This window comes from Hyperolius riggenbachi, chromosome 2 (assembly GCF_040937935.1).
Source record: "Hyperolius riggenbachi isolate aHypRig1 chromosome 2, aHypRig1.pri, whole genome shotgun sequence".
Taxonomy (NCBI): domain Eukaryota; kingdom Metazoa; phylum Chordata; class Amphibia; order Anura; family Hyperoliidae; genus Hyperolius; species Hyperolius riggenbachi.
Window position 1 is genome coordinate 237,237,527 of NC_090647.1, and position 16,789 is coordinate 237,254,315.

A 16,789-nucleotide genomic window follows, 5' to 3' on the forward strand; every position below is an offset into this window, starting at 1 on the left:
CAGATGTAAATTATTAGTAATTTGTGGTTGATGGGAACATTCAAACATTTGTGCAAATGAAGCCTATTTTATGAGATCTAATAGTCCCATAATAGGACAGAGGAACAATGTTATACCAGCCCAAACATTTCTAATACTCCTCTACCATTTAGATATTTTTTCTTTCTTTTAAATAAGTGTCTCATATTAAACAAAACCTTTACAAAACAGGATAGCAGGGAAGATCTGCAATTAGTAAAACATTGTTGGAAGGACAGTTCGTGACAAGACTATGTATATTCTGTAAAATGCTGCTGTCAGTGCTATATAAAAACGTAATAATCGTAAATGGCAAAGTCAAGGATTGTGTGTAAATGTACAAATGCTACAAATCCAAAGCCTTATGGTGACCATTACAATTTTTTTTTACTTCTTTTTGATTTGCCAATTTCGATCTTTTTTTTTTCCGCTGTCCTGGAAATTTAGATTCTTTTTACTTTATGTGCAACACACACATTTTTTTTATTTTGACACAATCTTGACAAAAACAATCGAACAAAAGATATCAATTAGATTGAACACATTAGATTGAATCCAGTAACATCACATATATCACACTGTGCCATTGCTGAGGTGTATGGTGCACTCTGTGTCATCACTGATGTGTATGAGGTGTTCTGTGCCATCACTGATTTGTTTGAGGAACACAAAACAAACAACCTTAGAAGATTTACCTTATATTAAGAAATCAATTTCACCTATTTTCCTGTATTCCACAGTGAAGAAATCCATTCGGTCTAATGTGTAATGTGTCCCTTTGACAAAGTTTCTTTCTTCTTGAATGTAAACATAGAATTTCTTAGGCTGAATGACTTTCATACAACCTACCACACATCATTCAATTTCTGACAAAATTGATCTGATTTTTCCAACCTTTCCAATCGCTTATAATCGAGAAATACGTCAATTTCAATTGAATTAATCAAATGGAAAAAAATAATCACACAATCGAACATTTTAATCGTATCATGGTAAAATCGTACAGAAAAATTGTACTGTGTGGCCACCATTAGGGTACTTTTATATCACATCTCTTAAATTGTGGTGTAGCAGACAATATAAATGGACTGAACATCATGCCATTATATTGCAATGGTACATTCACATCTGAGTGATAGTGGTGTAATGGATTCTGTCAGAATGACTTGCAGCGTACAGAGAATGTACCAGATAACATGAGTGATTACAGCTGCAGTGAAGCATAATTCTATCTACTGTATGCATCCCGTCAAACTCGAAACATGAAATGCAACTTTTTAATATCATTGAAATACTTATTTTCAGGATGTGCAACACAATGTGCATAGCGTGAAAGTGTCCTTAAGATTTTTTGTTTATCTGTGTTAGCAGCCCAAAAGTAAACATGCCACAAACAATTTGTAAGTACACCAGTCACTCATTTGAAACTACACTTTTTCACATCCACATTGCTCAGTACCACCTCCCCACTGTTGTTGGCTGAACTTTCCCATTGTTCCATGTTCAGTTATTTTGATTGTAGCCTCACAACACAGCATAGCAGCAGAGCTGGGTTAGCTTAGATTGGACCGTGTGTGGTCCAGTGTTAGTCGTGGAGAGAATCCAAAGACATAACAACAACAGTTGTTTAGGTGATACCTTTAATGACTTAGCTGTACAAGATTTCTTTGTCTGCCATTAATCCTTACAATGTATAGAGCTTAACTAAAGAGACTGCTTGTTTCTCAACTTAAGCAGAATTGTATTTTAGACCTATTCCACTTACCGACAGAATGGAAAATATTCATACAAATGCACACTATAGAACGGAACATAACCAATGTAGACTTTGATTGTTGTCCTGCTTGATGGCCATTGATAGACCTCATTGTAGGATGTCATAAATCCATGTTTACAAGCACATAAGCGTGCCAGTTATTACCATACTTGTAATCCCCACTACAAGCGTTTGGGGGTATAAATAAACTTTAATACCTGTCATTATAACTGATGCTATACTTATGCACACGTATTACCTTGGAACAAGCCTCGTTTCCATGGCGATACACTGAGAGAGTAGGGAGATGATGTTCCAGACTTCACAGTTAATGTCTGAGGTCCTCCAATGATTGCAATATCTGATACCACCTAAAATACAATGGTAAAACATAAAAAAAACTACAAATACACAACTAGTTAATTAAATTGAAAATACAATAAAATACATCTGCAAAGGGAAGATGCTTTTAACTGAACCCAGACCCTTATAAAACCTTACAGTTTTTCAACTCCTTGAGCTTTCCCCCAAAATATTTAGAACCTGTAACTAAAACGTATCCATGAAAGTGTGTTATGCTGTAGCAGGGGCATAACGTCAAACCATGGAGTCCCTCTTTGAAAATTTCATGGACCCTTTTTGTAGTGTCTACTCTCTTACTTGTGAACAAGTATGGCTAATACCCCTCCTCTGTGCCACCCCCAACCCATGCAGCCACTATTCTCCTCTCCCCAATGACAAATAAGTGCTGTCATCTTTTTTCCTTTCATCCTCATAAAATGGGTGGCCAATAGAACACCTCTCCCCCAAAAAGTGCGGATTGCATAGCACTCCTTCCCCATAATATATGTGTGGTAACTCCTCTTCTCATCTGCATTAACATTCCACCCATATTAGCAAGTGTGAGCACCTCTCTCATTACACCCCTCATTAGCACCTCTCTCTCCCCCCACTTTGCACATACACACTTCTTCTTAATTGGCACAGTAGCTTTATCTGTTCTAGCACCGGGTTAGCCCAATATATGCTATGTGACATGCATCAGGAGCCGTACGAAGGAGAGATATGTTGTAAAGAGTGGCTGCAAAGCAGAATGGACCAATCTGTCACTAGAGCAGGTAAAGATTTGCTGTGTTACTCTGTCAATTATATCATTTCATACTCTGTCAATTAAGGGCAAGAACCGTGGGAGAGAAGCAGGTACCTAGATTTTCCCCAAGCATTGTGTAGCCTTATGTACCCCTCAGTATTAGATAGCCAAAGGTAACCCCCCCCCCCCCCCCCCCCCGTATCCAGAGGCTGCAGTATTATATAGCAATAGGTAGCCCCCAATATTAGATAACCAGTATTACGTAACCAAATATGCCCCCGATTCAGAGTGGTGCAAGGAGGGGTGTATAAAGATGTGGTGAACTCACCTGACCTTACGCCAGCCATGTGCTCTCCTATCATACTCTTTAGTGGCCAAGTCTCTGTGGCTCCAGCAGCATCTATCTTCAGGTAATCTGCCGCTGCATGCCTGCAAGTCACATGATGAATGACACTGCTGTAGCAATGGAGATGTGGATATTCAGGGCAGAGGAAGATGTGCTGCTGGAGCATGGAGAGGTGAGTTAACTTTACAGACTGCTCAGATTACCACTCTCTAGTACAGGTGGGCTGACACAGGTCTCTATGATGCTCACAGTGGGCCCCCTTATCTCCAGATGATCTCACAAGGCTTGACACCTGCTTCATTTTCCTTGTGAGTAATCTGATCTTCAGCAGACCCCCTGGCAACTTCTCCCCATAGTTGTAGTAGTTAAGGGGCCAGTGGTACACCAGCATGTGCTGCTGACTTTGCTACTAGTGGTAGGTGTGGGGTGTCCCAAGTTGCAAAGTCTAAGTGGATAGAGGTCTTCACCAGAGCACCCGTGAAGTGATGATGGGCCACCACGCTCGGTGTAGTATTTTGCTACTGAATAACCACCGGATAGTGATCCCTGGGATAGCTGCCACCAATGACAGGAGAAGACCTGACTCTGTGGACCTGGTGTTTGGATGATAAGCTTGAGATGACATGCTGGAGCCAAACTTAAGCCAGTTCTGGGCAGGTTGTAAACTAGCCCAAATGAAGTCACAGGCCAAGGTCAGGGCATGCAGAAACCAGGCAGAAATAAAACTCATTGAAGTTAGGGAAAGTGTATATATCAGGAAAAGTTGAAGGTCACAAGGCAAGGTAAAATTGGGACATAAGGTCAGGATTGGCAAGACAATCCATGTCAGAAATCATCCAGAGAGGCTTCTTATAGGCAAGGGCAAAGCACTTTGGTACAAATCTTCATGCACCATGTATGCTTAAATGCATTTGCTGAACTCTGCGTATGCACACTTAAAGTCCATATAAGCATGTTTAGGACATGGTCACGTGTGTGTCAAAAAAATGTCCATACTGGAGAGAGGACAGTTTTCTCAAGCAACACAATACTGTATAAAAAACGAGTTAATAAAAAAAAATGAATCAAACTCAAACCGGGTAAAGACATTCAAGGCCTAAAGTATGCATGTATAGGCCCCAGTCAGCTTGGCTAAGTACACCTATTTATTAATAATTATATATTATTGTTAAGGAGGGAAGGGATTCGAATGAGGACCATACCTGACACAGCTCTGCATCAAAGAAAAAAAAATCTGTGTAGAAAATTTAGCTTTCAGTTTTTAAGGGCCACGCCAGGATATCAGAGGTTTCACATACAGACATCATACTGTATATTCCCCCAATGTTAGCACAAATGACAAGATGTTACTGTTTAAAATATCAGTAAACTAATTTGCAGGGGGTTATTTTAAAGAAGTCCTCCAGGAAAGTGTTTAAACATGTCTAGCTTTCTCCAGAAAACAAGTTAAAGTAAACTTGTGTGATGTACTTTTGTCTCCATGATAACGTTTGCTATTTACGATGCAACTAGGATGATTTCTGCTTGTGATATGTGTCCCATAGAGTGAAGAGCAGTGCCTTTGTGATCTTTCACCAAGACCACATTTACTCACGTGGAGGTCAGGCCTTTGTGATAGTCTTTGCTAAAACCAACAAAGCAGATGGTGTTATTGCAGACAATATTATGGGGCTTTTCAGTCAGCTTTCAGCTAAAGAGCTAAAGTTTCACTTGACACCAGCAAAGCTGCCACACTGAAAACGGTGATTTGAGCCAAATGGCTCTGCAGCATAAAGTTAAGAAAACTCTTCCCTTGCATGTGCATTTTAAAATGAATTTCACAAAAGCACTTAGACTTCTACTAAAGCTGCAGACTGTTTTAGTTATCCTGCTACTCCCTCCTGCCAATGTCAAAGTGTTGGAAAGACCGGTAAAATTTAGCTTAGAGTCATACTAATGCTGGATGTATTTATGTATACGGAATCCCTTCTTGCATCAGCCCTTCATCAGTATGTTACGGGCGATGCTGCAATACAAATACCAGCAGTTTGAAAAGCATTGTGTCAACATCACCACCTTTCCTAACAACCAGTCTCAGCACTGCTCTCCAGGCTTGTACCCGCTATACACAATGTTGTGTGCAATTTAATCTCAAATATCACACAACCTAACCTTCTCTTGTTAACATGGTAACAAAAACATCTTGCCAAACATGTCCTTACTATAATAATTCAGAATAACACTTCTATTGCATCTGACTATAAAAGCAGTTACAGCTTGGAAGCTTTCTGATAGCCTACCACACACACAATGTTTACATGGAATGGAGACAGTAGCTCTGTAACAGTATATATTGACACCATTACAGCCTCCCTGGAAAAAGCTTGCTCTAGGACAGCTGGTAACAGTTTATCAGTACATATTATTATGTACAGGTGTAAGGGAGGAATAAAACCAAGCTCCTGCCCTGTGAATTCATACATTTTCTCCACATAATTCACCAAAAGTTGACTGGCACCAGATGTGATACCAATGCTGCTTGTTCAGCCCTAAAAATGGCTGCCATTTCCTATGCCAGAAATGATACTAAAAAGGTTTCAATATAATAGGCTTGAATGTATGCATTTGTTACACGAAGATGCTGTAATCATTTTAGAAGAAGTGCCGCAGTTATGTCCTATGCTTTACTCTACAGCTTCAACAGCTGCTGAAAGAGAAAGTCCCTTTTCCTTCTCCGCTTTCTGGATTTACCTCAAAGGAAGGTGCTTTGGTTTACATATGGCCCTTGAACAGAGGGTAGAGAATAAAATGGACTTGCACCTCACCAAATCTACAACACCCACTTGGGTGGAATAAAGGCTGTGGGAAGTAATCAAGGACACTCCCAGCAAGATGATCTGAGCAGGTTTGAAAACAGACACAAAGGCCAGTAATTTGTAGTATGCAATAAGGTACAATAAGGTTCTTGGGCATTGTTTATATCTGTTTGGGTTGGTAATTTAATTTGCATGGGCTCTGAAAAGCAGTGTACATAAAAACCTGAACATTTTCTGTTTGAACCTTGAACAATCTTTTGTCCTGTGAATTGTTCAGTACATTCATCAGAACAATTTTTATAGTATAAGTGCATACATGTTTAATTATCATAGTGCCAGCACACCATGAGCTGTTTACATGTCACAGTGCCCAGAAGAAGTGGAACCTGTGTGGCATTGCCATTTTGTGTCCTTTGCAAAAGAAGGGATGTGCTGATAGCATAGTTATTGGACTTTTACTATTATGGATGGCACCATCCTTAGTTTCACCAACATCCATATGCGCTTAGCTTATTTGGTGTGCCAAGTAGATCATTTAGAACAGCCATGTGCAGAATACATACACTACAAGGTAAGCACATTAAAAAGAAAACTACAAACTTCATAAAAGAACCCAACACACATAAACACAAAGTAATTAACATTAATTCAAATAACGGTAGCATACAAACTGTTGCACTTGTTCATCAGATACTGGACACATTCTAATGCTTACCTTGAATGTCAATCTGTCGTTCGTATAATTGGGCACCATAAGGACCTTCTGTGTAATTTGTCTCACTTGGCAATCTATCACAATATGATCAAGCGCCAGGGGTTCTTGGCCAATGCCTTTGAGGCCAAATATATGTTCAGTACCATCTGTTTCATTCTGAAGCGTTAGCTTGCCCTGTTAAAATGGGAAGGTATTAAGCTTTTGGCTGCAAAGTTATAGTTTAACTTCCAAAACTCTCCTTAAAAACAATGAATATGTTAGACAATAAAATAATTATCATACTTCCTTGGTTTTCAGAATTTTAACTAGCATCTTAGTAATTTTACAAAATTTATATCTTCCAAAGGTCCCAAAGACATATATTGTTTTTTGATCATTATACAAAAGAAGAGGTAAGGATAATGATAAGGTTTGTTCAAAGCAACAGGTGAAATTCATATTACTATTGTAGCAGCAGGGCACTCACTGGCGATTCTGATTGTTTTCAAAGGATCATACCTCCTCGTTACCTTTATTCCACATCCCTATCTTAATTAACTGGTTCTGGACAAGGGTGATTGAAATAGACATGTTTAAAAACTTAAAAAAATAGATTTATTGTTTTCTCTCTGCTCAATGGCACAGTCTTTCCATGTTTCCGAGAGCTAAAATTTATAAACTATTGACCTTTTTTAATCTACACCCTGCAGGCAAATTCTGTTCTTTGCCAGGAAATAGTTTTATGGCTATAATTCCTCATTAGTAAGGGTTATACTATAATCCGACTGGAGAGAAACTGTCAGTTGCATACCTGAATGGTTAACTCTTTCAAGCAGAAAAATAAAAAAAAGAAACACAGCCTAGTTATTTATATGCTTGGCACTGTACATAGACATGTCTATCTCATCATTTAACCTGTCACTAAAGATACAATTTAAGAACAGGCCATGAAAAGGAAAGTCTATTTTCATATTTCACAATGTTTTAAGACTTTATTTGTGGTCATGTACCCTTAGTTTAATTTACCATTATATAGATCAACCATAAGCCAACAGATATTTGCCAGATGGCAGTTTTAGAATGTTAAACGTAGTTACCTGTCATTCAACAAGAAATAAAAATACAATGAACTACTACCAGCTGAAAAGTAACCTACTATTCAGCCATGAAATAATATTTATTGGTACTACTGTTTAATAAAGCTGGAAGTCATGCAGCAATACAAATGTCTTTAACATCTATTTGATGTTTTAAAATGCTGATTCCTGGAAATAAATCTCAGCTCCGGGGGCATGCACAAATACAGAGCAGAGCTCACTCAGCATGGCTGAATATGAGCAAACAAAGCACTTTTTGATCAGTGGGGAAGTAGGCAACCCTTTTCATTTAATCACATGACCAGGAAATACAATATCTGTACATATCTAAATCATGGGGGAGCTGCTGAAGTTTTGCATCTAGAGTTCAGTTTTAAAAATGGCAAAGACATATTTTCTAAGATGCAGCAGACCACTTGCACATGACAGTTATGGAGTAAAGGACTGCCACAAATTTTATTGCTGGAAAATCAATCATAAAAGAAAGAGAAAAGAGATAATGGTACTGACTATAAAGCACACATAAAACTGCAATAATATGCCACTTAAAGTACTTACTTTGCTGAAGCATTTAGTGATAGGTTTGAACATCAAAGAGTATTGCATCGTTTCCCCAGCTGGGATATGCATGAATGGCTGCCCATAGAATTGATCGCCTTGTAGAATGGCTCTTAACTTCCAGTCTTGCCGAGTCATGTTACTCTATAAACAAGGAAATGAATATTCTTCATTTTAAAAAGCACTCTGGATGCACACTTAAAACAGATATTTATAATGATTATTATAACGCCAAAACCAGAGATATTTTAATTACTTTACATTTAGCTAATGATGTAGAACACATCTACTGATCTCCATTAGCTCCACTCTAATAGGAAATACAGCCTTGCTAGTGTTTCTAAAGAGTTTGAAACAATTCACATTTTGCAATCCTCATTATCTTCTAATATATATATACATGTTATAAGAATCAGCAGGAAAATATGCTAGCTATGTGATGCTATATGTTTCATAGAGATTGTCAATGCATTGTATCTTCTAGTGCAGGGATGTCCAACTCCAGTCTTCAAGGGCTGTATTCATGCCAGTGTTTAGGATGGAGAACAGTGTTCTATGTGATGAACCACACCTTTCCTGATTCAGTCCCATCAATTATTTTGAGCAGTGCCAAAAATGTGTGAGGACCTCAGGCCTTGATGACTGGAGTTGGACAGCCCTGTTCTAGAGCAATACCAGTTTGTGTGTGAAAAGCAAGTCATGTTTTTGTAACATCATTCAGGGGAAAATGAAGCTTGGTCTAAAGTGAAGAAACCCACAGATTACCTGTTGTAGGCATAAAGCTGATTGTGCCCATAGGAGTTTGTAAGTGAAGTTGGCGGGAGATTCCCACAGTCTGAGGGATGGTTCACGCATACATCCGTGAAAAATGTTGGATCAAAACTTGGCTAGTGGAAGCAAGCCAAGGGCTTGAGTACATGGTTGTTGTTGTTTTTTTTGCATTTAATCTGCAGTCTAAAGCACTTTAGATAGATCTTAAATGCAGAGTTTAAATTCTGAATGACATGGTAAGGATCAGTATTAATCTTTGTTTTATTTTTGATTAGCATATTCTTTGAGATATTTTTTTCTAAATGAAGCTTGTTCTGTTTTCCTGTATTTGAAATCAGTTTATGATTGTGCTGAGTGCACTGAGTAGCTGGATAGATAAGAAGAAACGTTATTCAAATGGAAATCAAACGCTATACCAATGCAAGTAAAACATTATTAAATGGAAATGACATAATTATACAAACTCAAAAGGAATGCCATTTGAATGAATTTTCAGAAAACAGCCATAGGCACATACCATAAATAAGATCTTTGTAATTTTGAATAGCTAAATGAATATACAGTCATGGTCAAAAGATTGCCACCCTTGCATTTACCGGTATGTCAGAAAACGCAATACCTCTCCAAGAAAATCTTTGCAATTACAAATGCTTTTGTAATTACACATGTATTTATTTTATTGTACACAAAAAATGTGTCAAAAATGTGAGACATTCAACATAAAACTTCAAAAAGTTTTTCATGGAAAAAATGATTGGCACCCTCAAATTAATACTTGGTAGCAAACCCTTTGAAATAACTGATTTAATTGCTTTCCGTAACAACCAATGAGTCTTTTAAATCCTTCTACTGGAATTTTGGATCACTTCTCCTTTGCTAGATGTTCCATGTTGCTTAGATTTTAAAGGGAACCCAAGGTAAAAAGCATATGGACATTGCATGGCTGTCCTGCTGATCCTCTGCCTCTAATACTTTCAGCCATAGACCCTGAACAAGCATACAGATGAGATGTCTATGACAAATCTGACAAGATTAGGCGCATCCTTGTTTCAGGTGTGTGATTTAGACCCTACTTACCAGAAATATCAGTAGGACTGCTAGGGAACTGGTATTATTTAAAAGGAAATAAATATGTCAGCTTCCATAGGTCACACACCTCGGGTTCCTTTGAACAGTTCCTTCTCCTAACTGCTGTTTTTAGATCTCTTCACAGATGCTCTATGCTATGAGATTCAGATCTGGACACATTGCTGACCACTTTAGAAATCTGCATTGTTTTGTCTTAAACCATATTTCGGTGCTTTCTACATTATGTTTTAAGTCATTGTACTGGCTGTAAGACCTTTGATATCAGGCTTAGACCACTTGAAATTTGTTTGGACATTTATTGTGGTTCTTTATCCACCATTCAAACCAATCACATCAATCTTTCTCTTTTGCCCATGTTCAGAGAGATTAGCTACAGTGTCATGGGTGGTAAATTTCTTTGCAATGTTGGGCACAGTGGATGCTGGAGATGGACTTATCGTCTTGGGATTGTTGATAGCCATTTTAACTGGTTGCAAAGGGGAATTTCCATATTGCCAGCACCTGTCAATGTCTACAGGTGAGTTGAATTACAAATTAAAAGAGCATTACATACATGAAATACAATGATTTTGTATAATGTTGATAAGGTGCTGATAATTTTGTCCATGTCATTTTGATGTTTTGGACCCTATTAAATTCACCTTTTTTCTCCTACGTTTTCTCCTAGTAGATGTTTTTCCATCTTCTGTTTAAAATAACTTTTAGCACTCTGCAACTGAAAACGTAGATTATTCTGAGGCTTTTTTTTTTTATTTTTTTACTTGCTGGTGCCTTAAAGGGCATTTTATTGATAAGGAGTGAAATTATCACCTAGGAGAAAATTTGAATTGAATAAGAGCCTTTGGGCCCAATCCAGTTGAATTTTTGCCAAAGTTTTCTCCTAGGAGATAATTTTCCATCTTTTGTTTAAAATGACTTTCTCTGCTTTTGTAGGTTCTTCGAGTGCCAACAAAAGAAATAAACATGGCAACACCAAAGCAACGAAGTTGCAAACAATTCTCTGGCAGTTGTAGTGCGCGTTGTGACATAAATGCAAGCGTGCCAGTATTTTTGGTAATGACTGCATTTTGTTAAATTGAATGCAATCATAAATTTCCCTCTGCCCCAATATGCCTTAACATTATAATGATGGCTAAACCTACAAACTTACAATTGCTAGAGATCATTTCAGATGGCATAATTCTGTATTTTAATATATGGCTATTTATAATACATAATAAGAGTCGAGACATCAATTGATCAATGTCTATAATTGGGAGCTTATGATCTTGGTAATCTGTCATGTTTTACATGCATATAGGTCAAGTTTTAGATAAGTGTTGAGGACAAGTATAATCTTCATGTTTTTGGAGATGTTTCTTTTTTTCTATGTTACATCCAAGTGACCAAATGCTCTGGTTGTTTTGTTCATCCTAGCCTAAAAACCTTGAACTCCTCCTGTTTTGGATATCACACTATTCGATTAGCAATGTAAAGGATTAGCGGACCAGCACCATCCACAGATGAATCGATAGATAATTCCCGACATGTCCGATATTCCTTCCGCTCGATTCTGCACTCAATTTCTCATAGAAGTGAATGGAAAAAGAGAAGAAAAAATGAGAAGAAGATAAGAAAATCGCACTCTGAATCGAGCGGAAAAACGTATCGTGTACCCAGCACATAAGGTTGGGACCTGTATATTTACATTTATTCTCATCTATCTTGTCTGGCAATCAATCTTTCAGTCAACAAAAGATGCATTTTGCTCTAATCCTTACTTTATCTTGCATACCTCAGAAACACTCAATGTGCCATCAATCCAATGTTATCTGCAAACTCCAATCTTAAAGTTTATCATTCAGGCTTTATTCACAGTGGGATGTTGCGGAACTGAGTTATAAACTCTTATAACACAGCTTACCGCACTGCGAGGAAAATTATTTAAAATAAACACATGACGTAGCTGCAAATGAATATAATATAATATGACGCCAGATGCTGAAATCCTGCTCGACCAGAGGGATGGTGATATACAATGCTGTATTTGATTTTCAACATGTACGGGCATTACTTGATTTTAATCTAAGTATTAAAGGTGGTTTTACACATAGTCCGCTCTTCGTAGTTTGCTTACAGATAAGTCCATGCGGAAGTGCCTTGGTGGCAGAATTCAAACGTTGATTTAAACGTACATTTGGTGAGCAGGGACAAAAAGGGGGGGGGGGGGGAGGAGCGCCTGAGCCCGCAGGTGGTGGACCTCTTCTATGTTCTCACACCCTATGCTTGGATGATTGTCTGTCACTTCAAGGTGATATAATGGGATAAAAACAGGTTACACTATATTTGTCTTCTTTGTCTTTAAGGTGTTTTTCTGCAGCACAGCCTGGGGATGGCAATGTGTCTTTGGAGGAAGTGATCGCACTACTATATAAAAATAAGTGAACTTGTGCAGATTGGTAATCTGAAAGTGGAGTGATCCACCACATTAAGACATTGTATTCATATATGAATGTGACTGTAGTGAGGGATAAGCGCAGCACTTTAAACGAGATATTACATACTAACCTCACCGTCAGTTCCTCTCAGAAGCTCACCATTTTCTTATTACAGTGATCCCTTCCAGTTCTGACAATATTTTGTCAGAACTGAAATATACCAGTTTCTGTCAGTTATATATTAGCAGCTGTCAGTTACAACTGAATGTGCAAGGTAATGTCCATGTTTCCCTATGGCTCAGGTGGGCAATATTACAGTTTAACAGTGTGCTGATCAGAAAGCTGTTGTGGGGTAATGGCCATTTTTAAAATGGAGGACCGAGAAATCCATTGGTCACAGTGCACAAATAGGATTCAGCAGAGGAGAAAGACATTGAGAAGTAGACTACACAGGAGGTAAGTATGACCTGTGTATGGTTATTTTAACTTTTTATTTTCAGATCAGGTTCTCTTTAACATTCAAAGACATCATGCGATTCTTGAATGATATTTATGATCCTCATGGGGATACTATTTTCTTAGACATCGCTATATCTCATCTCTATTTGCAAATCCAAATGCTTTTTCAAAGTCAGTAAAAGTAAAATATCCATTCTTCTATTTACTGTTTTTGAAACCTTGTTTGAGCTCTCCAAGTTCTCTTTTCAACTGGGTCCTAATGCAATTTAGAATGACCCCAGAGAAGAGCTTTCTTGGCACAGAAAGAAGAGTCATTCCCATCAAAGTGTACAATCCATTTTATTTCCTTTTTGCTGTTTTAATGATGACTCATTTGTCACTCTGCTGGCATGGCATATTCTCTTCCTTATAGATCCTATGAATGGGATTTAGGTATGGTCTTTTTAGTCCATCTTGAGTAGATCAAGAAGTATATTATTTGATCCAGCATCATTTGACATCTTATTTTTAACCTATCAATTTATTGATTTAACAAGAAAAGTACAGTAGTTCTGAACATTTCTCAAAACATAAGTCAAAAACATATTTTTTTAATTGTCATAATCTCCTAAAATAGAATGCACATTAGACCAGAAATAGATCAGGCAAGCATTGACAATATCCATACTTATAACCATAATTCAATTGATGATGCTTCCAGTGTTCAATAGTGCAATTCTATGTGAACACTGTAAATGTAGAGACATTGGCCCATACGCAATTCACTTTTTCGCCTGAGTTTTCTCCTAGGTGATAATTTTAAACTTGTCGATAAAATGCTTTTTAAGCCACCAGAAAGCAATAAAATACTCAAAATAATTTTGATAGTACTTTTTCACCTACTTTTTGGTACTTTTTTAGTTGAAAATTGCTGAAAAGTTATTTTAAATCAAAGATTAAAAATGATCTCCTAGGAGAAAACTCAGGTGAAAAGGTGAATTGCATACGGGCCATTGGCCCATATGCAATTAACTTTATCTCCTGGGTTTTCTCCTTGGTGATATTTTCACAACTTGTCAATAAAAAAGCCTTTTAAACCACCATCAAGTAAGAAAGTACTCAGAATAATTTTGTTAGTACTTTTTCACCTACTTTTTTGTACTTCTTATAATTGTGGAGTGCTGAAAAGCTATTTTAAACAGAAGATGAAAAATTATCTCCTAGTAGAAAACTTAGGAGAAAAATATCACCTAGAAGAAAACTTGAGAGAAAATTAGAATTGAATAAGGTCCATTTGTCATTATTAAAGACTTGAGCTGTGTTTCTTGAATAAAGATAGGAAAAGGGACCAGATCTTCTTTATTACCACTTATAATGCAATGGCCCATACACAATTAATTTTTTCTCCTGAGTTTTCTCCTAGGTGATATTTTCACAACTTGTCAATAAAATGCCCTTTAAGCCACCAGAAAGCAAGCAAAAACTCAGAATAATTTGGATAGTACTTTTTTCATGTACTTTTTTAGTTGAAAAGTGCTGGAAAGTTATTTTAAATCGAAGATGAAAAATTATCTCCTAGGAGAAAACACAGGTGAAAAAGTGAATTGCATATGGGCCAATAAGTGATGATATAGTAAAGATTGTTAAGTTACACTTGGGCTCCATTGAGGGATTCATAACCCATAAGTCCACAATTCAGAGTGAAACCTTCTTTGTCTGTGTTCTAAGAGATGAATAAATTAAGGCAGATGTGGGGTCTTCAAATGCCAGATGAGAAACTTCTTTAACAACAAACAAAAAGAACACATTCCTATGTTTATGTTATTTTTTGTATGGTCATTTTTTTTGTACTTTGCAGTTATGCTTTCTGACCACACATGAAACAGTTGTAGAATTACCTTATTCTTTTCTCCTGCTTTCCATAGTGGAACATGGGAGGAAGAAGAAAAGTGTTTGAAGAGAAGCGAATGGCCATAGTAGTATGAAACAAATATGGTTTTATAACTGCTTTAGAGCTGAATGTTTCATCTGTATTAAAGCCACAGCAATTGGTGGATTGAGGACTGTTTATGGACCTACTGGAATTGTTACGGTTAAATTACCCTAGGTAATTTAGATTTTTTTTTTATCAACAACCAAGGCAAATTTTAACCACATATTTATATACAAAAATAATAAAATGGGAATACAAAGCGCTGTACAATATGCAAATGTATGGTGCATATATGAGCGATTTGAGCTGTCTGTGGTTGGTCAGCCATAAAATCTGGTGAGCGAATTTGTTTACCTAGTGTGGTGGAGTTTGTTTTTTTTCACATGGTTGCTGGCACAAGACACTGGAGGAAACAGTTTTGTTATATGCAGACATAAGAAATAAACAGGACTTCACTATATGCTATATATGTTGATTGTTTTTTTTTCTATGAGGGATTGTTGAAGTCCATGCTCTCATAGGATACCAGAAGGGATCCACCTTGCTTCTCTCCTTGACCAATAGAAGATATCTGGACTAGTAAACCTCTTGCTGTGGATACTGTGAGCAAACTCGGCCACAAACTCCCAAACCTCTCAACGATTTCCAATATGATTGCAAACACCTTCTGTTTTAACCTATTCGCAGCCCTGCACATATTATCTCGAGATAGATAATGCATGTCAGGGCTTCTCCTAAAGGCATATGCCGTTAAGCTGCCTAATGCAGCTATGCAAAGCAGCGCAGGAGGTTCTTTATATTTACCTGTTCCGAGCTGCTGGATCAGTACCTCCTCTTCATCCACCTGCGGCGCTGCACTCCTGGCATCCTATTTCCAGCGCTGCCCGATGGTGGAGGAGGGGTAAAGCAAGAGACTCTTCCAGCACGCCTCTTCCACCACCGCTGGTAGGGGAGGAGACGCCATCCAGCCGCCCACAACAGGTAAATATGACAGCTTCCTGCGCTATCCTGCATACCCTGCAAGGCTGGGGAAGGCACACTTCCAGATCCAGAGTAGCAGCAAAAGAAAAAAAAAACGTCCTGCAGCGCACATACAGTTTTGCTGTATGTGGCTGCTGATGGGTTAAGAAGTCAAACTACACAGAGTATGATCTGATGTGGTCCATGTGAGGGTATCAAACCCTAAACACTTATTATTAGAAAACCTTTCAGTCCAGGCTCGCTGGGTGACTTATCTCCACCAGAGTTCTAGAGATGTGTTCGTAAATCAGGCCCAAGATGTTGCCATTAAAATACAGCTTGCTGTGGATTTTTAGGAGGAAAACATCTTGTCCACTGCAGCAGTATTTCAAACAACAAAGGAAACAAGGGTAGACAGGCTGTGTTCTCACTGTATGCAGTTTAATGCGTTTAACTTAATAGACTGTAATAATATTTATGATCTGTGAGAATTATAAATGAAACCATGAAAGTCACATTCCAGCATAAACTGCATTTTACAGCAAAATGATAACTAAGATCATTAAGCTGCTTTCAGTTCATTAAACTTGCTTTGGGTCTGACACAAATGTTCATACAAGTAGACAAACAGCACAGTATAGTTGGATCATAAGAGAAATGAACCAAAAAAATACCATAATTAATAAATACCAAGGACGTAAAACGGCTGTGCGCTGCTGTCAGCTGTGAAGAAAGGTGCTGAAACATAAGTATAGACTATAAAATGAATGGAGAAAATTCAAGGTAAAGTTGAACCAAGGTGATCAGTGGCGTAGCTAAGGAGCTGT

At 37.7% G+C, this 16,789-nt stretch overlaps 1 protein-coding gene across 1 annotated transcript in view; it reads right to left on the bottom strand.

Annotated features, from left to right (window-relative positions):
- The window catches only part of CFAP47 (cilia and flagella associated protein 47), a 730,879-nt gene that overhangs the window by 300,362 nt on the left and 413,728 nt on the right, over positions 1-16,789 (bottom strand). Inside the window, exons 48-50 of the mRNA XM_068268343.1 lie at positions 8,355-8,498; positions 6,721-6,894; positions 2,034-2,145 (exon numbers count right to left, since the gene is read on the bottom strand). Of these exons, the coding sequence (XP_068124444.1) occupies positions 2,034-2,145; positions 6,721-6,894; positions 8,355-8,498 (430 nt within the window). The remainder of the gene's footprint in view (positions 1-2,033; positions 2,146-6,720; positions 6,895-8,354; positions 8,499-16,789) is intronic.